This window comes from Chiloscyllium plagiosum, unplaced genomic scaffold (assembly GCF_037043375.1).
Source record: "Chiloscyllium plagiosum isolate Xiang-an unplaced genomic scaffold, Cpla_swu_hap1 HiC_scaffold_12, whole genome shotgun sequence".
NCBI classification, from domain to species: Eukaryota; Metazoa; Chordata; class Chondrichthyes; order Orectolobiformes; family Hemiscylliidae; genus Chiloscyllium; species Chiloscyllium plagiosum.
In genome coordinates this window covers 89,983,205-90,009,505 of record NW_028270150.1, presented here as the reverse complement: position 1 = coordinate 90,009,505, position 26,301 = coordinate 89,983,205, and the positions used below count along the sequence as shown (strand labels likewise).

Genomic DNA, 26,301 nt, shown 5'->3' with positions numbered 1-26,301 from the left:
GATAGGAAGAATTGAGGAGCTGAATATTATTTAAATGGTTTAAAGACTGAAGAAAGCTACAGCACCGAGGAAATTGGGAGTGTAGTCAAGGTAACTGTGGGAGTAGGTGGGTTTGTAGTGGATATCAGTCGACACCTTATCCCAAGAAATGGAAACACTGAGGTCAAGGAGTGGAAAAAGGGAGGTGAAGGGGGGGGGGGGGGTCAGAGACAGTCAAGCTGAACGTGAGTGACGGATGGATACTGGAATTTAAACTGATCAATGCTTCCAATTCTGATTGAATTCTACATCTGGTTTGAAAGGGAGAAATGTGGGTCCAAGACTAATTTTTGAAACTTAATATGTGGACATGGACGTGGAAGTTGAGCTAACTGAAGTAATCTGGGATAGTAGGTTAGAAGACAGATCAGTAGAGAAGCGGCAAACATTTAAAGAGCTATTTTGGAACATTCAGAATAATTACATTCTTACTAAAGTTGTTTACGAGGGCATAAAACCGAAGGAAAGACATAAAATTGTGTAAAGGTGAGCGCAGTTCAGACGACTGGTCAAAATTCAAAGAGTGCAGAGAATTACTTAAAAGGTCAATTGAAGATTAAAAGGACGTTCACTATCGTTGGTAGGTTCAGGATAGGAAAATGTTTTAAAATTAGGGGCCACCCTTTATGAAAGGGGATTTTTTTTCTCTCAAAAAGATATGACTTTGGACTTTCTACTTCAGAATGATGGAGGCTGAATTATTAAGCATTTTGAGGAATGGATTTTTGTTTGGCAAGGGAGTCATTATTACCCTAGGCCTTGAAATGTCATTCAGTATCTGGATCAATCATTCTTTCTGGCATCACATTTCAGATCCTAATAACTCATCACCTTAAAAAAAAAACTCTCATCTCTCCTCTGACTCTTGTGCAAATTACCTTAAATTGTGTCCTGTGGTTGCTGACAACTTGGCTGGTTTTGCCTGTGGGACAGTTTCTCACCATTTACCCAATAAAAGCACTGCAATGTCACTCGATAACTAACCACTAGAAGGAACGTGGAACAAGAAACTAGAAACTAGGTAACTTTGTCACTTATGCAAACATATGTATCATTGATTCATGCTTGGTTCAATTCAGACTTTTACGTAAATATCCTCTATTCTATAATAAAACGCTACCTTCAATGCCATCAATGGGTTCATCGGCTTGGTTCTCATCATTCTCTGGCTCTTTCACCAACTCATTCACATCTCTTTCACTGCTTAACACAGTTGCAGTTTCAACTTGCTCAAATTGTTTGTCAGATTCTCTTCCTGGTCTTGGCTCAACTCGGGGCTGTTCCAATGTGGAAGCAGCCTCCAGAGTTCGTTCCTTGTCTTTATCAGATACTTCTATTGGTGGCTTCTCCCTCTCTTTGTTGACCTCTCTTCGCCGGTCTCTATTTCTGTCCCTGGTCTTAACCCAGTCTCGGTGTTCCCCATCCCGTTCCCATTCCCTTCTCTCTCGTCTTTCGCGATCTCGGTCAAGTTCACCCTCTTGAAGCTTTTCTCTACTCTCAAAGGATCCAGCGCGGGAGCGACCTTGTCGATCAGATTCAGGGGAGCTTCGTCTAGAACTGTGACTCCTTGAATCTTGACGATCTATAAAACACATTAAGATCCATTACTCACTTAAATGAAAGTACATTTCCGAACGTTTTCTCCCATGAAATGTAGAATATTTTATTTATCAAGGGAATGGCACCAGCTGCTCTGACCAATTACGTGATGGCACCATGCAGTGTCTTTCCCCAATCAAGATCTGCAGTCACACTGACACAAATAGAACATTTGGCAGTCAATTCATCAGACATGCCAGGCTCTCAAATAAAAACTGAAGTTTTAAATCATAAGAAAATCTGGAAAACAAATGACATGCTTGATCTATTGCGTTTTCAATTCCAAAATGCCCTTGCTGTGTTACAAAGTCCTTTTAATTTAACAAGTGCATCACAGTATAATACTGCAAATGTTTCTGCACTATTGTGTTAAGAAGCAGGGATGGATTTTTGCCATACCTTTATTTTCTACCATTGTCATGCAATCCTTTGGCATCTCAGAACACCACAAATTAAAACAAAAAGGCAACTTCCTAGGTGCATCAACAATGTTCCAGTTATAGTAATATTCTTTCAGGCTAACCCCTCCAGTGTTAGAAAGCAGTGTCCAAGGCAGGTGTCTTAATATCCAGAAAAACATGAGCTTGATAAAGAGTTAAACTTGCTATGTATTAGGTTATATCCTTAATTCCAGAACAATGCCCCCTGCTGTGTCATATTAATTTTTCTCTTTTTCACCTGAACAACTCTAATTCAGCATAAGATGCACTAAATTACCAGTCTCACTCAAAGAAGGCAAGCACAGGAAAGCGAAAAATGCCAATTGCCATAGAGAGGGATGCCTTTTGAATGAGAAGGTTAAACAAAGGCACCAGCTGGTCTCAAAAGAGAATGCAAACAAAAATCCCATGACATTACTTTTAAGAAGTAGATTATTATCTCATATCTTGGCGAAACTAACTCTCAACCAACTTCACTGAAACAAATCAACTGATCATTATCACATTGTGTTTATGGCATCTTGTTGCGTTCAAATCGACCGCATATCTTCCTGCATTACAAACGACACGATATTTAACAATACTTAATTGGCTATAGAAGGATCTTTGAAGCAGGTCATGAAAGAAACTGTATTAATGCAAGCCCACTTTGTTTCTCTTCTGCAGTTTACTGTAGAAGAAACCATCTTCCAACCCGGGAATGTTTCGAGGTGTGAAACGGAAATTGTTCCATCTCTCAGCACAAACGTACCATTTTGAAGAAGAAGAAAACTTTCAAAATTAAGTCATTAAAAAAAAACAGTATTTCAATGGAGAAATTGAAATGCGTCCAGCACTATAGACCATTAAGTGAACATTGTTCATAGGAAAGATAATAGAACCCTTATTCATCCTATTGAAAAGAACAGAAGAACATCCAGAAATGAGAAAAACAAGGTGAGGTCAAAACTAAGGGGCATAATTTTTAAGATGAGAGGAGAAAGATTCAAAAGGGACCCGAGGGGCAGCGATTTCAAACAGAGGGTGGCTCGTGTGTGGAATGAACTGTAAGAGGAAGTGGTAAATGCAGGTATAGTTAGAACATTTCGATAGGAATATAAATGGGAAAGGTTTAGAGGGATAGGGGCCAAGTGCAGGCAAGTGGGACTACTTTAGTTTGGGAAACTTGGTCGGCATGGACAAATTGGACTGATGAGTTTATTTCCTTGCTGTATGACTCTATAATGAATAGTCAGCATGGATATCAAAGGAAACATTTTGCGTGACTAATGTTATTGATTTCTTTGAACAGTTGAAAGACAAAATAGATAAAGGTAATGCATTTGATGCGATTTATCTGAATTTTGACTGTCTTCAAGACGGAAATCAGAGTGGGAATAAAGGATAGTTTTTCCAAACAGCAGAATCGAGACTTGATGTTCCATCTGCAACCACAGCTGTTCACAACTGACACAAAGAATTTGGATTTTGGAGTCAAAAATACTGTCTCAAAATGTACTTTGCACCAAATTGGAAGGAGATGTGGTGGTGGAATTGTCCATACTGAAGACTTCTATACCAAATTACAGGAAGGTATTAATAAACTCAGAGTGGGAAAATAATTGGCAATGAAGTTGAACTCAAATAAATGCAAGTAGCACATTTTGAAAGAAAGAATAGTAGCAATTTAATACTTGACATGTGGGATACAGGAACGAGAGAGACATTAGAGAATAAATGCCTCAACTGCAGGAAGTTACAGCACAGGTTAGTTAGGTCATCAAAAAAAAAAGGAATAGAATTGATAACTAGGGAGTTACGTTAAATCCGTACCAAGCTTTGGTCAGGCTTCATTGAGACTACTGCATACAATTTTGGTTGCCATAAAATAAAAAGGGTGCAGTGGCACTTGATAAGGTACAGGGAATACCTACAAGGATCACCTATTCAATCTTAATTTCACTTGCAATAACATACAGACTTCTATTTTAGTGGATAAAGAAGAGGTCCAAATATTTGAAAGTAAGCTTACAATGATGTCCTGGAACATGGGATTGAAGACAAGTACAACATAAATGACAGACAATGACAATAATTATGATGAAATTTCTGGATTGGATCAAAAGGAAGGAATTGGGTTTTATACATATACAATCGTGTCCAAGGATCTGCATCACACAACATTCTGGCAAGCAGTGATAACTGCAAATGTCCTTGATAAGGTAAATTCCTGCTGAACAGGATGATGATCATTTTGAATACACATTAATACTTGGGTCATAATAATAGAATCCATCCTTTCCTGTATTCTCAAGAATGATCAAGTATCAACGTACAGTCATTCATCACACCGATTTTATCAGGGCCCGAGCTATTGTAAATCATTATTGCATTAATAACAACATTATTTACATTTTCTGCCAATTGCTAGCAGATTTTTCACATGCTATTTCGATTATTCAATGTAAAAAGATGCCAGTCTGTTTACCTTGTATATTTCAACATGTCATGCTAATACAATCAGAGAAAGTCGAAAGCACTCTACCTGAGGAGGTGCTGCGGCTGGGCTCTCCACGTCTGAGCTGATCGATTCGGGATTTCCGTTCACTAGACTCTATGCTCCTATACTTCTGCCCGTCTCTCGATGTTCCATGCTGTAACCTCCTTCCAGCACTCTGGTCATCGCCACTGCGGTGGGTGGATTCATTGGATGGCGATCGTAACCGACTTGAAGTCCGGCTGCGGTTACTGCCAAGGCTGCTGCTTCGTTTGTGCTCATCGGTTTTACGTACACGGTCGTCTGCCACAGTAGGGAGCTCTACCTTCTCTACCTTACTTCTGTGACTCTTCCTTCGAGTTTCATCAATGCTCTTGTCAGAAATGATACTTTCGTCACGATCCGGCACATCTTCATCCGACCAGTCACTGAAGACCACATCCCCTGTTCCATGTGCATTTCCTTCAACACTCTTTTCAGACACCTCTTCTACAGATTCTTCCTTTAGTGTTACAGGTGGAGTCCTGGGCCCTTTCCACTTTTTGGCTTGTTGACCCACTTCCTCATCAGAAGGCTCTGAATCACCTTTCGAGCGTTTTCGCTTCTTATCGGCATTTTTCTTCTTTGGAGGTTTTCGAGGTGACAAAACCGAAGATTCCTCCACTACCGGCTCCGGTATGTATTTGTCAGACAGATAATCTTCATCCCTCCTATTTCTCTTCTGAAATTTCCGCGGCCCTTTAGTCTTTTTCTTACCATATTCGTGTAATGCGAGAAGTACCTCTCTATCCTCAGCAGCATGGTGAGTCGTGCTGTCTGATTCTCTGCCTCGTGAGCTCTCAGCAGTATCTGTAACATGCTCCCTCTGCTTGTCCCCTGAAGAAATCCGTTCTCTTATAGGGTGGTCATCACGTCGCCTCGCACCTTCCTTCTTGTCCGACTTCCTGTCATCCTCTTTCCAGCTGCTTGTTCTGTCTTCGACTGAACGAGACGGACTGACGGCCCGGAAGTCCTGTGGGCGCACAACCTGGCTCAACAACCGGTGGCTCTCACCTGAAACAACAAAAAAAAATTTCACTCAGAAACTGACGGGATGTTAACAAAATCAATTCTACAGAATCACCTGCTTCCGCCTGGATAGCTGTTAATTTTACCTTTGTTATCAATGTACTATTTGCCTCACAGGTCCAAAAGAATCATACAGAAATACTTCAATAGAAAGGAAAATTTAATTCATTGTCTCCATTTTTAAAAATTTTAAAAAGCATTTATATGCACTAGAAAGCAGAGATTTACAAGATTTAACACTGACTGCATAATCAGACATTGCCAGTTGAGCAGCATTCGTAGGAAGCATTCTATGGAAAACTTTGACAAACTGCCAGGTTAACTTAAACAGACTAATAATCAGGGACCACGGCTCTTTGGTGCAGTGGCAGTGTTCCTATGTCTGAGACAGGAAGCCATAGTTCAAGTCCCACCATCTCCAGAGGAATGTAATTACAACTCTGAAAGGTTGATGAGAAAATTAAAGAAAACAGGGCTTATGGGTCTAAGATTTTGTGACCCACTTCTTGCTATTCCCTAATGAATACCAGAGCAGCCTCAAAGGGTCTGAAGGTCTGCTCCTACTCCTACTTTCAAAGTTTCTTCGTGCCTTTACTCGGGGCTTGCACAAGCTATTCTGCTTACCCAGTATTGAATTAGGAATCTAGGAGACTGTCACCAGTCAAAGAATGGCTCAGAAAGGAGAACTTACTAACACACAGACAGTTGAGAAGACAGGCATAGGTGCCTTTTGAAGAAAGCTAGATATGGAACCAGAAAGAAAGAAATATAGGAGAGAGTTTTGTTAAAATTCCTTTCACGGGGTATGGGCAATGGCACTTGAACTGAGTGGTTTCTGGGGCCATTTTAGAGGTTCGTTAAGAGTCAATGTGGATGTGGAGTAATGTTGGCCAGACCAGTGTTATAACATTGGGAGAAAGTGAGGACTGCAGATGCTGGAGATCAGAGCTGAAAAATATGTTGATGGAAAAGCGCAGCAGGTCAGGCAGCATCCAAGGAGCAGGAGAATCGACATCGATTCTCCTGCTCCTTGGATGCTGCCTGATCTGCTGCGCTTTTCCAGCAACACATTTTTCAACAGTGTTATAACACTGGTGATTAACACTATGAGGAGGGTGATTTCTTTTTTTAACAACAATTATGGATAGTTTCAGAACACTGTTACTAGCTTTCAGCTCAAGAGTTTATTAAGCAAATTGAATTTCCATCAGCCATAGTGCTACTTCAGTCTTTATCCCCCAAATTATTACCCTGGGCTTTTGGATTGTGGGTGTAGTGACTCTACCATGACACCACAATCTCCCCAAGATTAAAAGGCTGAGAGATGTTTAGCATGGACCATAAATTAAGGCATGAACCATTGGGGGCCATTATAATTCTATACAATCTGGAGAGAGATGGTGAGCATACACAATCTAAAAGATTCAAATGTGATTGTCAGACTGTAACATGGGTTTGGGCATCTTAATTCAATCCAGTTCACAAAAAATGAATTTGGATTCTTCTTGGCCTCATACTCCTGAACATAGAGGAAAGGAGGCTTCTGGAATTATAACGCAGCTTCAGGACAAACTAAACAATCACAGATATCATCAGGCTGGATTAAATGTTTTACATTGCAATTTTGAGGTTGAGAGAATATCTATTGGTTCAGAGACAAGTTCTCGATGGAACGTGTGGCAAAGTGTGCATTGAGGAGAAAGTGAGGTCTGCAGACGCTGGAGATCAAAGCTGAAACTTTATTGCTGGAACAGCACAGCAGGTCAGGCAGCATCTAGGGAACAGAAGATTTGACGTTTCGGGCACATGCCCTTCTTCAGGAATGAGCAGAGAGTGTTCAGCAGGAGAAGATAAAAGGTAGGGAGGAGGGACTTGGAGGAGGGGCGTTGGAAATGTGATAGGTGGAAAGAGGTCAAGGTGAAGGTGATAGGTCGGAGTAGGGTGGAGGCGGAGAGGTCAAGAAGACTGCAGGTCAGGAAGGCGGTGCCGGGCTGGAGGGATTCGGCTGAGACAAGGTGGGGGGAGGGGGGATGAAGAAACTGGTGAAGTCCAAGTTCATCCCCTGTGGTTGGAGGGTTCCCAGTCGGAAGATAAGACGCTCCTCCTCCGACCGTCGCGTTGTTGTGGTTTGGCGGTGGATGAGTCCAATGACCTGCATATCCTCGGTGGAGTGGGAGGGGGAGTTGAAATGCTGTGCTACAGGGTGATTGGGTTGGTTCGTCCGGGTGGCCCAGAGGTGCTCTCTGAATCGCTCCGCAAGTAGGCGGCCTGTCTCCCCAATATAGAGGAGGCCACACCGGCTGCAGCGGATGCAGTAGATAATGTGGGTGGAGGTGCAGGTGAATCTGTGGCGGATATGGAAGTTTCCTTTGGGGCCTTGGAGAGAAGTGAGGGGGGAGATGTGGGCGCAAGTGTTGCACCTCCTGCGGTTGCAAGGGAAGGTGCCGGGAGTGGAGGTTGGGTTGGTGGGGGGTATGGATCTGACAAGGGAGTCGCGGAGGGAGTGGTCTCTACGGAAAGCTGATAGAGGAGGGGAGGGAAATATATCCTTGGTGGTGGGGTCCGTTTGGAGGTGGCGGAAGTGACGGCGGATGATGCGCTGTACATGGAGATTGGTGGGGTGGTAGGTGAGGACCAGTGGGGTTCTGTCCTGGTGGCGGTTGGAGGGGCGGGGCTCAAGGGCGGAGGAGCGGGAAGTGGAGGAGATGCGGTGGAGGGCATCGTCGATCACGTCGGGGGGGAAATTGCGGTCCTTGAAGAAGGAGGCCGTCTGTGTTGTGCGTATTTTGAACTGGTCCTCCTGGGAGCAGATGCGGCGGAGACGAAGGAATTGGGAGAATGGGATGGCGTTTTTACAGGGGGCGGGGTGGGAGGAGGTGTAGTCCAGGTAGCTGTGGGAGTCGGTCGGTTTGTAGTAGATGTCCGTGTTGATTCGGTCGTCTGAGATAGAAACAGAAAGGTCTAGGAAGGGGAGGGAGGAGTCCGAGACTGTCCAGGTGAATTTGAGGTCGGGGTGGAAGGTGTTAGTGTAGTGGATGAACTGTTCAACCTCCTCGTGGGAGCACGAGGTAGCGCCGATACAGTCATCAATGTAGCGGAGGAAAAGATGGGGGGTGGGGCCAGTGTAGTTGCGGAAGATGGATTGTTGCACATACCCTACGAAGAGGCAGGCATAGCTGGGGCCCATGCGGGTGCCCATGGCTACTCCTTTTGTTTGGAGAAAGTGGGAGGATTGGAAAGAAAAGTTGTTCAGGGTGAGGACCAGTTCAGTCAGTCGAAGGAGGGTGTCGGTGGAAGGGTACTGGGTGGTACGGCGGGAAAGGAAGAAGCGGAGTGCTTTGAGTCCTTCATGATGGGGGATGGAGGTGTACAGGGACTGGATGTCCATGGTGAAGTGAGGCGTTGGGGACCGGGGAAGCGGAATACAGGGACTGGATGTCCATGGTGAAGATGAGGCGTTGGGGACCGGGGAAGCGGAAAGTGTGCATTGACTCTGTCCAAATTGTGTGAAGCCGGATTAAATATAAGGGATGGCTCTGTAGCATCCCTTGTAAATTTGCTCAAAATGACGTAACTAGACATTGATTATAAATTTGTACACCACTTTTTCTAGATTGTGAATACGAAAGTTCTGCCTGCATAAACAATACCACAGCAGATCAATTAGTTACAATTAAATAATGCAATTTTAACCTTAAAAGAAATTATGATGAATACAAGTTGTTCATTCTGAAAAGATCTGTGTGACTAAACCATCCAGAACATTTCTAAGCTAATCCTCCCCAGCAGCCACCCAGAAACAACGCACTAGATAAATACAGCAACACTGCTACATTGCCAATTAGCTTCACAGCAGGCTGGCAAATGCCAATTTATCATCTTTACTCTTGGCACTGCTTATTGTACCTTGATTCACCATAAAACAGCTCTCCATAACCCTAAAATCACAGGAATTAAAACCTCCACCTGTTGGTCAGGACAGCAGAGAGATTAGATTACATTCCCTACACTGTGGAGACAGGCCCTTGGGCCCAACAAGTCCACACCGACCCTCCGAAGAGCAACCCATCCCCCCACCCCCTGACTAATGCACCTAAAACTGTGGACAATTTAACGTGGCCAATTCACCTGACCTGCAAATCATTGGAATGTGGGGAGGAAACCAGAGCACCCGGAGGAAACCCACGCAGATGCAGGGAGAATGTGCAAACTGCACACAGACAGTGTGGGACCCTGGCAGTGTGAGGTAGCAGAGCTAACCAGAGGCACTGTGCCACCCTATGCAGGCAGTTATTGACAATGCTAAAAGCCAACTGCAGCCTAATCTGAAGACGATGTTTACAGAGTAGGTACAGAGATATGACTTCAGTGTTGTGGATTGCATATGATCCTGTAAAGCATAAACTGGCCCTAATCAGATGGGAGAAATAACATGGGTAGATTTCATACATTTAGGAGGCATCATGTCTAGAATGGAATTGTCACCATTATATTGCTGCAGCATGTCTTCATTCTATTCTCGTTGTAGGTTGCTGTGCAGAGCAATAGAAAACACCTCAGAATAGGAAATAAAAGCACATGGCATGAGATTATCCAGGGCTATTCCGGATCTTGCAGCCAGAGGTCATCTTTCAGGAATCACCGGAGTAAAGGAAAATCCCAGAGGATTGTACAATGACTAATACAGAGGAATCTCAATTATCCGGCATTCGATTATCCAAACATCTATTATTTGGCAAGATCACAAGGTATGAATGCTTGGCTAAACTATGCTATCCAGCATTCGATTATCCGGAATTTGATTAACTGATCAAAAGACTCTTAGCCAGTGTCTTTCGGATAATCGAGGTTCCTCTGTATATCATCCAGGTTTAAGAGGGAGGGAGGTAGAAGACAGGAAATTATCGTGTTATGACATGGGGTAAACCCTTCTGTTAATTTGAACCAGGCCCACGAAAACGCTCACCCTGCCTCGTAATCTGTTAAAGTATGAGTGACCAAGAAATACAAAAATCCGTCTGTGTAAAGAAAAAAAATTTTTTAACATTAAATTAGATTCCACACAGTGTGGAAATAGGCCCTTCGGCCCAACACGTCCACAACGACCCTCCAAAAAGTAACCCACCCAGGCCCATTTCCCTTTGACTAATTTACCTAACACTATGGGTAATTTAGCATGGCCACTTCACCTGACCTGCACATCTTTGGACTGTGGGAGAAACCAGAGCACCTGGAGAAAACTTACGCAGATACAGGGAGAATGTGCAAACTCCACACAGACAGTTGCCCAAGGCTAGAATTGAATCTGGGACCTTGGTGCTGTGAAGCAGCAGTGCTAAGCACTGAGCCACCGTGCTGCCCAAAACACTAACTTAACTATTTATTCTTTAACTCTGAGAAACATAAGAACATTAAACAATAACCATCTATAGGGTAATCCTGCTTTGCCTGATCAATTTATCTACTTCCCACACCACAATAACATACTGATCGGATAAAACACCCCTGATCAAGTTTACACACACAAAAAAAATCAAATTTCAAAACCAGCCAGTTGCCGCTGTTCCTTTGGTATCTTTGCCTGTACTTCCCTGGGTCGTTTCTTCTGTCTACTGCTTCATAAATTTCATACGTAAAGGTACCTTTCAGACAGAGTTTCTGCAGGCCATCTGTGTTTGTTGGTGCTCATTGCCACTCTGGCTAACTGTTCAAAATACCCGATTCTATATACCCCAAAACATCGCACCGTCTCATTGGTCTGATGTCACCCAAAATTCAAATTCAGTTGGATTTTAGTATCTTGGGGCATAATTTAAACTGATTTGCCGAATTCGAATTTGTTGTGTGACGCAGCAACGCAGCTTCAGCTATTTGTTTCACAATCAAACGTGACATTTTTTTAATAGTTAAGCACACTGTGTCTCTCTAGATCCATACCAGCTTCCACTTTCTCTTAAAGATACAGTAAACACATACACCTTCATAACAATAGGCTGGTTAGCCTGGCGTCGATCGTTCGTAACATTTTAGATTATTAAGGATGAGATTGTGGAGTATGTGGAAGTGCATGGCAAAAAGGGTCGAGTCTTCATCAAGGGGAGATCACGCCTGACAAATCTGTTGGAGTTCTTTGAGGAGGTAAGTTAGTCAAAGGAGAGCCAGTGGACATGATCTATTGGATTTCCAAGTCTTTAACAAGGTGCAGCACAGGAGACTGCAAAATAAGATTACAGCTCATGGTGTTAGGAGCAAGGTATGGGCATTGGCTGAATGGTAGAAGGCAGAGAGTAGGATAAAAGGGACATTTTCCAGGAATGGCTGCCATTGAAAAGTGAAGTTCTGCAGGGGTCAGTTGGGAACACAACTATCCATGGCTTATGTTAACAACCTGGACAAAGGAACGGAGGACATTATTGTTTAACTTGCAGATAAGACAAAGGTAGGTAGTGGCACAGGTAGTATTGAGGAAGTGGGGAGGCTGCAGAAGGACTTGGACAGGCTAGGAGAGTCATCAAATAATTCATAGATGGAAGACAAGTGGGAAAGTGAGGGATTATGCACTTTGGCAGGGAAAAACAGCGGCACAAGCAATTTTCTAAATGGGGAAAGGCTTCAGAAATCTGATACACAAAGAAACTTAGGAATCTTAGTTCAGGATTGTCTTAAGGTTAACATGCAAGTTCAGTTGGCAGTTATAAAGGCAAATGCGATGTTAGTATTCACTTCAAGAAGGCTAGAATACAATAGCAGAGATATATTGCTAAGGTTATATAAGGCTCTGGTCAGCGCATTTGGAATGTTATGAGCAGTTTTGGGGTCTGTAAGTAACGAAGGATATTTTGGCATTGGGGGGATCCAGAGGAGGTTTATAGCAATGATCCCAGGGATGGAGAGCTTGTCACATGGAGAGCATTGAGGACTCTGGGTTTGTACTTTAATGAGTTTAGAAGGATGAGGGGGAATCTGATTGAAAATTATAGAATATTGAGAGGCCTGGATAGAGTAGATATGAAGAAGACATTTCCACTTGAAGGAGAGTCTAGGACCTGAGAGCACAGCCTCACAGTGAAGGGGCGATCCTTCAGATTTGAGAAGGAATTTCTTCAGGCACAAGGTGGCGACTTTGTGGAACTCATTGCTGTAGAAGGCCATGGAGGCCAAGTTATTGAGTGTATTTAAAGAGGAGATAAATAGGTTCTTGGGAATGGGATCACATGTTACAAGGAGAAGGCGATAGAATGGGGTTGAGAAACATATCAGCCATGATGAAATGGCTGAGCAGCCTAATTCTGCTCCTATATCTCATGGTCTTAATGTTAGTAGTAAAGAGAATCCCTTGAGCAAATGGTTCTCACTGACCTATGCAAGTGGATAATATAGTATGATATAATATAATATGAATAAAGGTGAGTTGATTATTTCACAAATAAGAATTTCCCGTAAATTAACTTTTAAGAAATCTCCTGCAACTTCATGTCAAACACTGAAAAGGTTGCAGTAATCAAAGATCTTTACAGAACACATTACTATACAGAACATATATAGCTGATTGGCTAGACATCATTCTATGAAAAGAAAATGTTGGGTTTAATAAGTAGACTTACTTTTCTCATCACTACTATTGTAAGTATCGCTATCTGGAGATTCCTCACGGACGCGCTTTGCCAACGGACTGAGGCTGCTTTCTGTTCGAGGCCGTTTCCTGGTGAAAAAATAATATAAATTCAGCACGATGGACACATTGGATGCACAGCAACTCTAAGATTCAGCTATACAGCCACTTTTGAATTGATGGGAACAATCTTGGGTACCTACTGGCACAGAAGTGGCTCAGGTATCAGATGTGAATCTCAACCAGCTACAGCCCTAACTATTCAAAGTTATTGCTGCTTATATTATTCCACAAAATATGTAAATATATTAATTTAAATGCCTTAAACTGTAAGTCTAGTTTGCATTTTCTATTTAATTCAACTCAGCCAAACTTGCAGCGATTGATCCTCTGATTGTTCATCTACTTCTCAAAGTATAACTCAGGCTGGAATATGGCGACATGGTCCATAGCAACCACGAGGCTGCTGCCATTCAATAATGAACACAGACAGTTCACTGTTGAATGGCTCTGGCAGTGCCACACAAAGTCACTAGCCTGTCATTGTCCACTGGCCTACAGACATACACCTCCAGCACAGATCACCAGGAAACATTAAAGAGCAGAAAATGAACTGGTTTTATTTTCCCATTCATACTCTGAGGGTTTTCAGACACACAGTAGCATTCTCAATGCAAACTGGTCAAGACCAACCAATGTATGCACAAAACAATGCATTGATAATCTTGAATCGGTATCACAGTACGTGGTGCACCAGGTTTACAGGAAAGAAATTAATATGAAAATTATGACATAAAACCTTTTCAATTTTAATTAGATTTGCTTGAGCTTTTTTTTTTAACTTTGGTTGTGCAATGAAGCAATATTTCTTGTGAAAATAAATCTATTAACCATTCAGCTTAACTTTTGGATCATAAATACCTTTCAAATGGACAGCTGTGCATCAATCTGTGCATAATTTATTTAAGGTGTTAATCAAACTTCTTAATATCTCAACTTTAAAACTTTTACATTCAAAAAGCCTAGCGCTGAAGCCACGTTTAAGGGTTTCTGTAAATTCTAATAAGACAGATTGACCCCTTTCATAATGGATTTCGGTACACATTAGCTCATTACATTTCAGGTACAAATTTAGTCACTCACATTTACATACTTCACATTAAACACATGGACATATTTATATCACATTGTTTCTATTATGCTTGAAGCATCATCAAACAAATACCTAATGCTGATAGAATAAGCTTATGTTTAAATATATAATGCACAAGAGTAAGCATCTTCTTAATTGCACGATGCAGATAGAATATTTTTAACCAAATGCTCATTCACTCTTGATTTGATACAAAGCCAGTGATCCATAAAGATTAATTATGTACCAGAAAACAAAGTTAATCTGAGTGAAACTGACCACGACGAGCCGAATATTATTTAAATAGTGAAAGACTATAGAAAACTATAGCACATAGGATTTTGGGATCCTCAGCATAAATCATAAAATGCTAGAAACCAAATTCTGCAGGTAATACAGAAAGCAAATAGAAAGCTGGCTTTTATTTCAAAGGAAACAGAGTGTAAAAATAGAGGCGTCTTGCTAAAGCTTACAAGGCACTGGTCATAACACAGATGAATACTGTGAACAGCTTTGGTCCCCTTATCTAAAGAAAGGTATACCAGCATTGGCAGCAGTCAACAGAGGGTTCATGAGGTTGATCGCAGGTATGCAAGGATTTTCTTATGAGGAGAGATTGAATACGTTGTTTAGAAGAATGAGAGGTAAAGTCACTACAGTCCCAGAGGACCACAGGTTGCTCTCTCATGTGAGGCAGACACAATTGGTGCAGAGTTTAGCCTGAGGATCACCACACCTCAGGCAAGGGATGAGGCTGAGAAGGCAGGAGCTTTGTGGCAATCTCAGGCAGTGCGGAAATTGAACCCTGATGCTGTCACTCTACACTGCAAATCAGCCATCCAGGCAACTGAACTAGCCAACCCCCAAAACATTTGCTTAACCCGTCTATATGCGCCTGCAGACTGCAGATCCATCTGTCATTCTCTTTACTTGCCTTCCACACTTACTTCTGAGTCATCCACAAATGTGTCTACAGTACATTCATTTTCCTTACCCATGTCATTAAAACATTATAAGTAATTGTGGCCCCAGCACTTTGGCATTTTACTAGTGACAGATTGCCATCTTGAAAATGTCGCCCTTATCCCCATTCTGTGTCTTCTATTAGTTACACTTCTATTATGTCATATATTAGCATGGAAAGGGGATTGGTTCTATCCATGCTAACATATGACCTCCAACAATGTCAGGTCTTACATTGAGTAGACTAACATCTGGCACCTTATCAAACACCTTCGGAGAATTCAATTACATCCACCACTTCCCATTTATATACCTTACAGATTATCACCTCGAATGATTCTATTAAATTTGTCAGCCATGATTTCCCCTTCATAAATCATGCTAACTCTGCTTGATCATATTATGCACTTCTAAATGCTCTATTATATCCTTTATAATAGCCTTGAAAATGCTGCCAGTAAAAGATGTTAAGCAAATTGATCAATTGTTAACTGCTTAATGGTCTCATTCTCTTTCAAACAAAGATTTTACACAGTTTTCCAATCCTGTAGAATTTTCCAGAATCTAAGGATTCTTGGAAAAGCTTACTGACAGTACATTTACTATCTCTATAGCTATTCCTTTTAATGTCCTAGGATGCATGCCTTATCAGTCTTTAGTCCCATTAGTTTCCTGAGTACTTCTTCTCTGGTGCTGGTTATTGTATTTGTTTCCTCACCTCTTTTTGCCCCTTGAATATTTAGTATTTCTGGGAAGCTATTAATACATTCGACTGTGAAGGCTGATGGAAACTAATTATTCAAGTCCTCAATCATTCCCTGGTTCTCCATTTTTATTTCTCCAGCCTCAATTTCCAAAAGGACTATATCCTCTTTAGCTTTTCTTTTCCTTTTTATATATTTAAGTAAACTCTTGGCGGGCAGCATGGTGGCTCAGTGGTTAGCACTGCTGCCTCACAGCACCAGGGACCCAGGTCCAATTCCAGCCTCTGGCGACTGTCTGTGTGGGTTTCCTCCAAAGATGTGCGGGTTAGTTGAATTGGCAATGCTAAATTGTCTGTAGTGTTAGGTGCATTAGACAAGGGTAAATATAAGGTCAGGGTGGGTTACTCTTCGGAGGGTCAGTGTGCGCTTGTTGGGCCGAGGGACCTGTTTCCATACTGTAGGGAATCTAATCTAATCTACTCTTCTTGATATTACTTGCAAGTTTACCCTCAAAGATTATTTTCTCTCTTTTTTACGGTCATTATTCCTTGGTTTTTAAAATGTCCCAATCCTCTGGCTTACCATGAATCTTTTCCAGATTGTTCGTGTTTCCTTTCAATTTGATGCGATTCTTAACTTCTCTAGTTAACCATGATTGGCTTATCCTCTTGCTAGAATTCTTCTGACTCACTGGGATATATCTTTGCTGTAAGCCATGGTTATTTTCTTAAATGTCTGCCATTTTTCCTCAAAATTCTTTGCTGTTAAACTCCTTTCCTGGTCCACTCCAGCCAGCTCTGCCCTCATTTCTTTCTAGTTACCCTTATTTTAGCACAGTTTATTTAGTACAGTTGTTTCCAACCCAAGTTTCTCACTTTCAAGCTGAATCCCAAAATTTTACCATGTTTTGGTCACTGCTTCCAACTGTATCTTTAACTTCATGGTCATTTATTAAACCTGCCTCATTACACATCACCAGATCCAAAATGGCCTGACATCTGATTGGATTGTTCTAAGGAACTGTCCTGATTGCACTCTATGAATGCTTCCTCATGGCTACCTCTGCCAATCTGATTTTCCCAATCTATATGAAGATTAAAGTCATCCATGATTACTGCCTTTTTTGGCCAAGTGCAGTTTATGGCATGAGGGGACCAAGGAAGGAAATAGGAAAATATAGTTAAACAAACTAGATTGCACAAGTAAAAACAAGATGCTGAGCTTTAGCCAAGTTTGCACATTTAAACTGTAGAAATTCATGTTTATTCTTGGTACATTCCCAAATTAGAAATATGAAAAGATGCTTTGTATGGCATAAACCCCTGATTGTGCCTTGGGCTTATGTGATATAGTAATACTGAAAATATCCATTGAAATTGAATAGCACTTTAACTTTGCTTCCCTACTGAAAAGAATCAGAATAACTAGAGATTTATTAAATTATGCTACAGCAAGGGGTTTTACTTTGCGAAAGTAACTTAAATATATATTGAAAATCGATCAGTAGTCATGCATTAGTCAATCTGCCCTCATGTAGTTCAAGCACTAAGTCTGAATATTTGTTCTGTTAAAACATATGGAATAATTTTACAAATATACTTAGAATGAATTTACCTTGTTTTTCTTTCTCCATGACCTTCCCGCAAATCTCGGTCTTCTCGCAGATCGTCCTTTTTATCTTTGCGTTCATCTCTTCCTTTATCTTTCTCATCCCAGTCTTTTTGCTTCTCCCTTTCCCGATCCCTATCTTTAACCCTCTCTCTCTCCTTCTCTCTGTCCCTCTCTCTGTCTCTCTCCCTGTCCCTTTCCCGTTCTCGCTCTCTTTCCTTACCCCTGTCTCGCTCCCGTTCTTTCTCTCGCTCTTTCTCTCGATCTCGTTCACGGGCTCTTTCTCGTTCCCGCTCTCGATCTAACTCTCTTTCCTTTTCTCGCTCTCTGTCTCTATCTCGATCTTTGTCACGATCCCTTTCTCGCTCTCTTTCCCTCAGCCTGTCATCCCTCCTCTCTTCTCGATCTGATCTCCTCTCATCCTTTTTGTCCTCATGGTCATGATCATCAGTTCGTGCTGGGTGTCGTGTGGCAGAACTAGCTGTGTGGTCTGTAAAACAAAGAGAGCACCTCGATCAGAACAGAATCAGTTATACAGCACCTTACAGCACAGCAGAAGACCATTTGATCTGCAGTGCCTGTACAAGGTTTCTGAAACATCTTTCCCGTTAAGTTCTGTTCTGTTGCTCTTCACTACAGAGTAGTTCCTCCGAGGAATTCCTTTTCAAGCATATGTTTAATCCCCCTTTGAAAGTTACTATTGTGAAATTTTGCAACCATTTGTGAAGAACCTAGAAGCGTTAAATCAAAGTCACCTTAAAGATCATATGCAATTAAATTTGCCAGTTTTCAATTAAGTCTTTTATATATTTCATGATAGGAATAAAAAGGTAATTCATTAATTACAAATAAAAGTAGAAGTTACTAGAAAAACTCAGCAGGTCTGGCAGCATCTGTGGAGAGAAAGCAGAGTTAATGTTTCGGGTCCAGTGACCCTTCTTCAGAACAGGTTCTGTTCAGTGCTGACGGACTCCTGCTAACTGGATGTTACAGTCAGTAATCTCCACTCTCATGATATTGCTCTTGTATTATGACTTTAACTGGTGTACTCAGTGTCAATTTTTCAAACCTGTAATTTCTTATTGCGTGAATAAGGAAAGAGTGACATAGAGACAGATGGGCATTTTCGAAGCATTGTTCACCCAAGCATTAGCCTGACAATTATTTCAGAGGCTGCTGATGAGAGAGATGTGATGAATATCATTGCCACATCTCCTCTGGAGGGAACCAAGAGCAGCTAGATTAGACTACTAAAATAATTACCTTCCAGACAGACCAACGTACAATAAGTCCTCAACTTTAAAGAGGTTCTTTAAATGATCAAAATCATCTAAAGACTATTTGCAGTTCCACATGTGTGCAGACAACACCTAGCTCTACCTCATCAATCCTTTCACTTCTCTGATTTGAAGTGGCATGTTCAACATACAGGAATGCATGAACAGGAATGTGCTCCAATTAGGAAGTATTAAGCTATTGCCTCTGGCCCCATCAAAAACAACTCCCCAGTCACTGATTCTTTTCCTGTCTCTGGCTACTGTATCAGTCTGAATCAGACTGTACACAGCTCCTATGTACTATCTGACCCTCAGCTAAGCTGTTCATTCTGTATCACATTGTCTGTCTTCTTTCATCTCTATCACCCATCTCCTCATTCAGCACTTCTGAAATGCCACCAAGTCCAGAACAGAAGAGCAAAATTTTAAACTTACTCACAACAATGAAAATACACTTTCCTTATTCAAATGGCAAGGTATTGAGAACTTTTGAAGGAAATATTTGTAGATCTGACGTCAGGTTACGAGGAAGGCTAATTTGGCTTCAATATACCACTGTCATCATCCATTGCTGCCCATACCTCTTTCGCGATCTCTATTTTCACGCCTATCCCTTTCTGTATGACCACGCCTATCAAAGGAAGCATCCCTGCTTTGGTCTCGATCATATCGATCTCTGTCTGTGTATCCAGTTCTTGTATCCCAGTTTTCATGGTAACTGCTGCTTGTGCTGTGTGCATCAAATTGAGTGCTTCTAGTTCCACGGCTCCCTGGAGAGATCAGAGATTTGTTTATTTTGCATTGCAAAATGAGTTCTTCACCAGAAACACGCAGGCCCTGTTCATGGTGTAGTCTTTGATCCTGAAAAAAGCAGGAGGATATTTCCTACAGACTCCCTTCAAAGAAGAAGTCCCTTGGCATTTAAGGCCAATTTAAAAATGTTTGCATTTTCCTAAAGCAGCAAAAATCAGAGTTCACGTGTTTTTTTCTCTCAGATCATTTGCTCTAGGTGAAACATGGTTGACTCACAGAGAGCAACTTTAGCTACAACAAAAGCTGTGTGGTTCAACAAGCAGAAATTATTACTCATTTCACTTCACTATATCAAACAAACTAAAGGACACACAGGTAGCAACACAGACTAAAAAAAGGTAAGTGAAACAAAGGGAATTTATGTGTCACTTTGATGAAAATAACAAAAAGACAATGTGATGGACATCTCTTCATTTTATAACACAAATAAAAGAAACTTTAACTTTTCCTGGTGCACCACTCACTTGATGAAAAGATCAGGGGAAAAAAATTCTGTTAGTTGACCAATTAATAATGGATTGCCTAAAGATTAAAAGAAAACCACTTTCTTAGTTTAGGAAAGGTCTGCAGTTCTGTCAACAAGAGAAACTACAAAAAAAAGAAACTTGCTTGTACAGTATATAGCTCCTTGCTCTTTCTCGGGACGTTATAAATGGCTCAGGAACATAAATTAGTTTTGAAATAATTTGAAGATAAATAGGACTGACATAAAACGATGTGGGCTGGATATTCCAAGGAGTGGAAATCAGTCAGATTATCCCTCACTTATATTTCCTTACATGTCCTATTCGGAGGCTTAAACACGTTAGACACATTAACAACTGCTGTGAAAGAATAAGATAGGCTTTTGACTGCTTAATATTTAATAGAATCAACAACCCTTTCAAACACTCTGAAGAGAGTTTCCCAAGAGGGGATTTGACCATGAGAATTTTCAAGTTCCCCGGAAATTCCCATTGAGTCAGCTCCATCTGGAATCTGCAGGGTCCCAAAGCAGAACTCAGAGTTGTACTACTCAATGATTATCTGCTCACTGGAATATTGGGTTAGTAGCTTTGGTGTTGGTGGTGGCAGTTAAGGGACCTTAGCTTTTTGTCACTGCACTGAAAATTCGAGACTAATTTTGAGCCTTGGGATCAAGAGTGCAGTGCTGGAAAGGCACAGCAGGTCAGGCAGCTTTGAGGAGCAGGAGAATCAACGTTTTGGGCAAAAGCCCTTCATCAGGATGAGGCTTGTGGGCCAAGGTGGCTGAAAGATAAATGGAAGTGGGGTGGGACTGGGGGTGAAGGTAGCTGAGATTGTGATAGGTAGATGAAGGTGGGGCTGGGAGTGATAGGTCAGAGAGGAGGTTGGAGCAGATAGGTGGTAAGGAAGATGGATAGGTGGGACCATTCAAGAGAGCAGTACGGAGTTGGAAGGTTGAGACTGGGATGAGTTGGAGGGGAGGGGAAATGGGGAAACTGGTGAGATCCACATTAATCCTGAGTGGTTGGATGGCTCCAAGGCAGAAGGTGAGGTGTTCTACTTCCAGGTGTTGGGTGGTTAGAGTTTGGCAATAGAGGCGGCCCAGGACCTGCATGTCCTTAGCAGACTGGGAGGGGAAGTTAAAGTGTTCAGCCACAGGGCAGTGGGGTTGGTTAGTGCAGGTGTCCCAGAGATGTTCTCTAAAACCATCCACAAGTTGGCACCCTGTCTCCCCAGTGTGGAAGAAACCACGTCGGGTGCAATGAATACAGCAGATGACGTTTGTGGAAGTACAGGTAAATTTCTGACAGATTGTGGAGGGCTTGGACAGAGATGAGGTGGGAGGTGTGGGCGCAGGTTTTGCGCTTCTTGTGGTGACAGGGGAAGGTGCAGGGAGGGGAGGTGAGGGGAGGGTGGGGAGCATGGACCTGGCAAGGGAATGGTCTCTCTGAAACCTAGATAGGGGTGGGAAGGAAATATAATTCTGGTGATGGGGTCTGTCTGCAGGTCACAGAAATGTCAGCGGATGATGCTGTGTATCTGAAGGTTGGTGGGGTGGAAGCTGACGACCAGGAGGGGCGGGGAGGGGGTTCTAGTCTTGTTGCGGTTGGAGGGGTGGGGTTCAAGGGCAGAAGTGCAGGAAGTGGAGGAGATGCACTGGAGGGCTTCGTCGACCACATGGGAGGGGAAATTGCAATCCCGGAAGAAGGATGACATCTGGGATGTTCTATGGTAGAATTGTTCTTCCTGGGAGCAGATGTGATGGGGGCAGAGGAATTGGGAATAAGGGATAGCATTTACAGGAGGCAGAGTGGAAGATGGTGTAGTTCAGATAGCTATGGGAGTCCATGGGTGCTTGTGGGCCAAGGGGGCTGAGAGATAAATGGGAAGGGGTGGGGGGGGAGGGGGGGGCGCAGGCAGTGGGGCTGGGGGTGAATATAGCTGAGAATGCAATAGGTTGAAGAAGGTGGGGCTGAACGTTATAGGTTGGAGATGATGATGGAGTAGATAGGTGGGAAGGATGATGGACAGGTAGGACTGAAGGCGGTGCTGATTTAGAAGGTTGAGACTGGGATAAGGTGGGGGGGGGGAAGGAAGAGGGGAAATTAGGAAACTGGTGAGATCCACATTAATCCTGTGTGGTTGGAGTGTCCCAAGACGGAAGATAACGCATTCTTCCTCCAGGCGTCGGGTGGTAAGGATTTGGCAATGGGGGAGGCCCAGGATCTGCAGGTCTTTGGTGGAGTGGGAGGGGGACCCAAATTGTAGTCTTGTATTCTCAATTCCAAGTACATGGTACGCTTACTCCTGATAGTATTTTACTCAAAGATATTCAACCCTTCTGGTACACTTCAGTTCCACAATCCCACATACACAAACTTGCACAAACGTAACAAATGTAACTCATTAGTGTGGATGACTTGTAAACTGAAAGTTGCTGACATACCTCTGGCTTAAATTAAGTCAGCTTCTGAAAGTCATACACAAGTAATGTTTTTTATGCTGATCAACACTGCTGGCAGAATTTAAAATAGCAGTTATGATTTCATTATTGTAACCAGAGAACATTCCCACTAAACTCACAACTACAATTTATTTTCGTTATGCAAGCAAAGCTGTTACAGAAAAATTCTGGATGTTTCCCTTAAGGAATGGTGCGCAGGTGGCAGCAAACCATGAATAATGCAACTGGAATTCAACAGGATGATAATAAAAATATAGAAATCTCACCCTTTTCCAATAAGTCAGATCCTCTTCCTCTCCCCCTGGCTGCCCTTTCATTTCTGGAGTCACTTCTAGCATCGTTTCTGGCATCATTCCGGCTCTCACTCTTCGCGTCAGTCCTGCTTTCACTCCTGGCATCAATCCTGCTTTCGATCCTAGTATCAATCCGGCTCTCGCTCCTGCCATCACTCCTAGAATCACCCCTCCCCTCACTCCTGGAGTCACCCCTCCCCTCACTCCTGCAGTCACTTCTCCCTTCGCTGCGTGAGTCACCCCTCCCTTCGCTCCGGGAGTCACCTCTCCCTTCGTTCCGGGAGTCACCTCTCCCTTCGTTCCGGGAGTCAATCCTGCCCTCGTTCCGGGAGTCACCCCTGCCCTCGCTCCGGGAGTCACCTCTCCCTTCGCTCCGGGAGTCACCCCTGCCCTCGCTCCGGGAGTCACCTCTCCCTTCGCTCCGGGAGTCAATCCTGCCCTCGCTCCGGGAGTCACCTCTCCCTTCGCTCCGGGAGTCCATCCTGCTCTCACTCCGGGAGTCACCTCTCCCTTCATTCCGGGAGTCCATCCTGCCCTCACTCCGGGAGTCACCTCTCCCTTCGCTCCGGGATTCCATCCTACCCTCGCTCCGGGAGTCACCTCTCCCTTCGCCCCGGGAGTCCAGCCTGCTGACACTACGGGAGTCAATCCTGCCCTCGCTCCTGGAGTCCAGCCTACCTTCACTCCGGGAGTCAATCCTGCCCTCGCTCCTGGAGTCCAGCCTACCTTCGCTCCGGGAGTCAACCCTACCTTCGCTCCGGGAGTCAACCCTGCCCTCGCTCCTGGAGTCCAGCCTACCCTCGCTCCTGGAGTCCAGCCTACCCTCGCTCCTGGAGTCCAGCCTACCCTCGCTCCTGGAGTCCAGCCTACCCTCGCTCCTGGAGTCAATCCTACCTTCGCTCCTGGAGTCAACCCTGCCCTCGCTCCTGGAGTCAACCCTGCCCTCGCTCCTGGAGTCAATCCTGCCCTCGCTCCTGGAGTCAACCCTGCCCTCGCTCCTGGAGTCAACCCTGCCCTCGCTCCTGGAGTCAACCCTGCCCTCGCTCCTGGAGTCAACCCTGCCCTCGCTCCTGCCCTCACCCCTGGAGTCCACCCTGCCCTCACCCCTGGAGTCCACCCTGCCCTCACCCCTGGTGTCCACCCTGCCCTCACCCCTGGTGTCCACCCTGCCCTCACCCCTGGAGTCCATTCTTCCCTCACTCCTGGAGTCCACCCTGCCCTCACCCCTGGAGTCCAACCTGATCTCACCCCTGGAATCCATTCTTCCCTCACTCCTGGAGTCCATCCTGCTCTCACCCCTGGAGTCCACCCTGCCTTCACTCCTGGCGTCCACCCTGCCTTCACTCCTGGCGTCCACCCTGCCTTCACTCCTGGCGTCCACCCTGCCTTCACTCCTGGCGTCCACCCTGCCCTCACCCCTGGCGTCCACCCTGCCTTCACTCCTGGAGTCCACCCTGCCCTCACCCCTGGAGTCCACCCTGCCCTCACCCCTGGAGTCCACCCTGCCCTCACCCCTGGAGTCCACCCTGCCTTCACTCCTGGAGTCCACCCTGCCTTCACTCCTGGAGTCCACCCTGCCTTCACTCCTGGAGTCCACCCTGCCTTCACTCCTGGAGTCCACCCTGCCTTCACTCCTGGCGTCCACCCTGCCTTCACTCCTGGCGTCCACCCTGCCTTCACTCCTGGCGTCCACCCTGCCTTCACTCCTGGCGTCCACCCTGCCTTCACTCCTGGCGTCCACCCTGCCTTCACTCCTGGCGTCCACCCTGCCTTCACTCCTGGCGTCCACCCTGCCTTCACTCCTGGCGTCCACCCTGCCTTCACTCCTGGCGTCCACCCTGCCTTCACTCCTGGCGTCCACCCTGCCTTCACTCCTGGCGTCCACCCTGCCTTCACTCCTGGAGTCCACCCTGCCTTCACTCCTGGAGTCCACCCTGCCCTCACCCCTGGTGTCCATCCTGCTCTCACCCCTGGTGTCCATCCTGCTCTCACCCCTGGTGTCCATCCTGCTCTCACCCCTGGTGTCCATCCTGCTCTCACCCCTGGTGTCCATCCTGCTCTCACCCCTGGAGTCCACCCTGCCCTCACCCCTGGAGTCAATACGAGAATTTTCATCTTTGCTATGACTTCGACCATAGTCGCGGTCATCATGACACTGATCATCTTTCCGATGGGAGTCCCTGCTTTCTCTATAGTCATGAGCATCTCGTCCAGAACGCTGCTCTCTCAGATCTCGAGAGTCTTTGCTGTCCCTGTAATCTCGGGAGTCTCGTGTATCACGAGTCTCATGTGATTCTCTGTAATCTCTGCGTTCACTGGTGTCTTTCACTTCTTTGCGATCACGACTGTTTCGAGTATCGCGGCCATCCCTGTGCATTCGCTCATCCCTTTCTTGAAGAGTAGGCTGATCATGTTCATAATCCCGCTGGTCACGACCATCTTTGCTCTCCTTTTCTCTTTCCCGCTTTCCTCGGCTTTCTAAAAAGAAAGTCTGCAATTAGCTTTTAGAACATAATTATCAGTTAAGTGAGACAAAGCATGTCCTCTGCACATAAAACATCCAAGTAATTACAAGCATTATAGTGTTGAGACTTGAACCACCAAAGGCTGAATGCCACCTGCATCTGTAAAACCTTAAAGCCTTGATGATTTTTAAATAAATTTCACAAATTCAATACAAATAATGACTACACTATTTAGATTCTAGAGATGGCAGAACAAAGTATTTAATTAAGTGGAAACAATGGAGTCAACAAATTTTCATAATACTAATTTATGAATTTAAAGCTAGATATAACCTTGCAATTTTAAAGACGATGACAAAATCTGTTGACCGCATTTTAAAGTGGAATATTAGAAAAGTTATGGAATATAATTCATTCTCCACGTACAATTGTTGGAACAACTGAACAAGAAGTAGACATAGCAAGTTTACAGAGTATTCCTGAAAGAGAATGGGTCTGTTTAAGCAGTTTGTCATTAGTACCTCCTTTATCAGCTAAAGACAGAAAAGACCTCCTGTAGCATTTTGAAGACATCAAGAAGTTCCCAAATGCTTTGCAGCCACTGAAATACTTGCAGTGAAGTCACTTTTAATGCAAAGTTCAGGGCAATCAATTACATACATGAAACTCCTATAAATAACAATATCAAAATGACCTGGCAATCTGCTTCTCTGATGCTGATTGATCAGGAAACCAGAGATGCCTCCTCATTCTTCTGTGAATTAGTGCCATGGAATCTTATACTTCCCACTTGAGAGGGTACGCAAAGCGTGGTCTAACTACTGCCTGGTATAGTTTTAGCAAGATTTCAATACTTACATTGTCCTTTCCCTTTGCATTTGCC

The 26,301-nt window shown here is 43.8% G+C and overlaps 1 protein-coding gene across 12 annotated transcripts in view; it reads right to left on the bottom strand.

The window, feature by feature from the left end:
• zc3h13 (zinc finger CCCH-type containing 13) overlaps positions 1–26,301 on the bottom strand; it is a 98,782-nt gene that overhangs the window by 22,112 nt on the left and 50,369 nt on the right. For 10 of the 12 annotated variants that reach the window (XM_043700326.2, XM_087993045.1, XM_087993047.1 and 7 more), the window contains 6 exons: positions 22,927–25,431; positions 19,500–19,688; positions 17,648–18,131; positions 13,227–13,324; positions 4,603–5,607; positions 1,160–1,621 (listed from right to left, as the gene is read on the bottom strand). In XM_043700326.2, the coding sequence (XP_043556261.2) occupies positions 1,160–1,621; positions 4,603–5,607; positions 13,227–13,324; positions 17,648–18,131; positions 19,500–19,688; positions 22,927–25,431 (4,743 nt within the window). The remainder of the gene's footprint in view (positions 1–1,159; positions 1,622–4,602; positions 5,608–13,226; positions 13,325–17,647; positions 18,132–19,499; positions 19,689–22,926; positions 25,432–26,301) is intronic. The other 2 variants (XM_087993053.1, XM_087993050.1) reach the window with 2 other exon arrangements.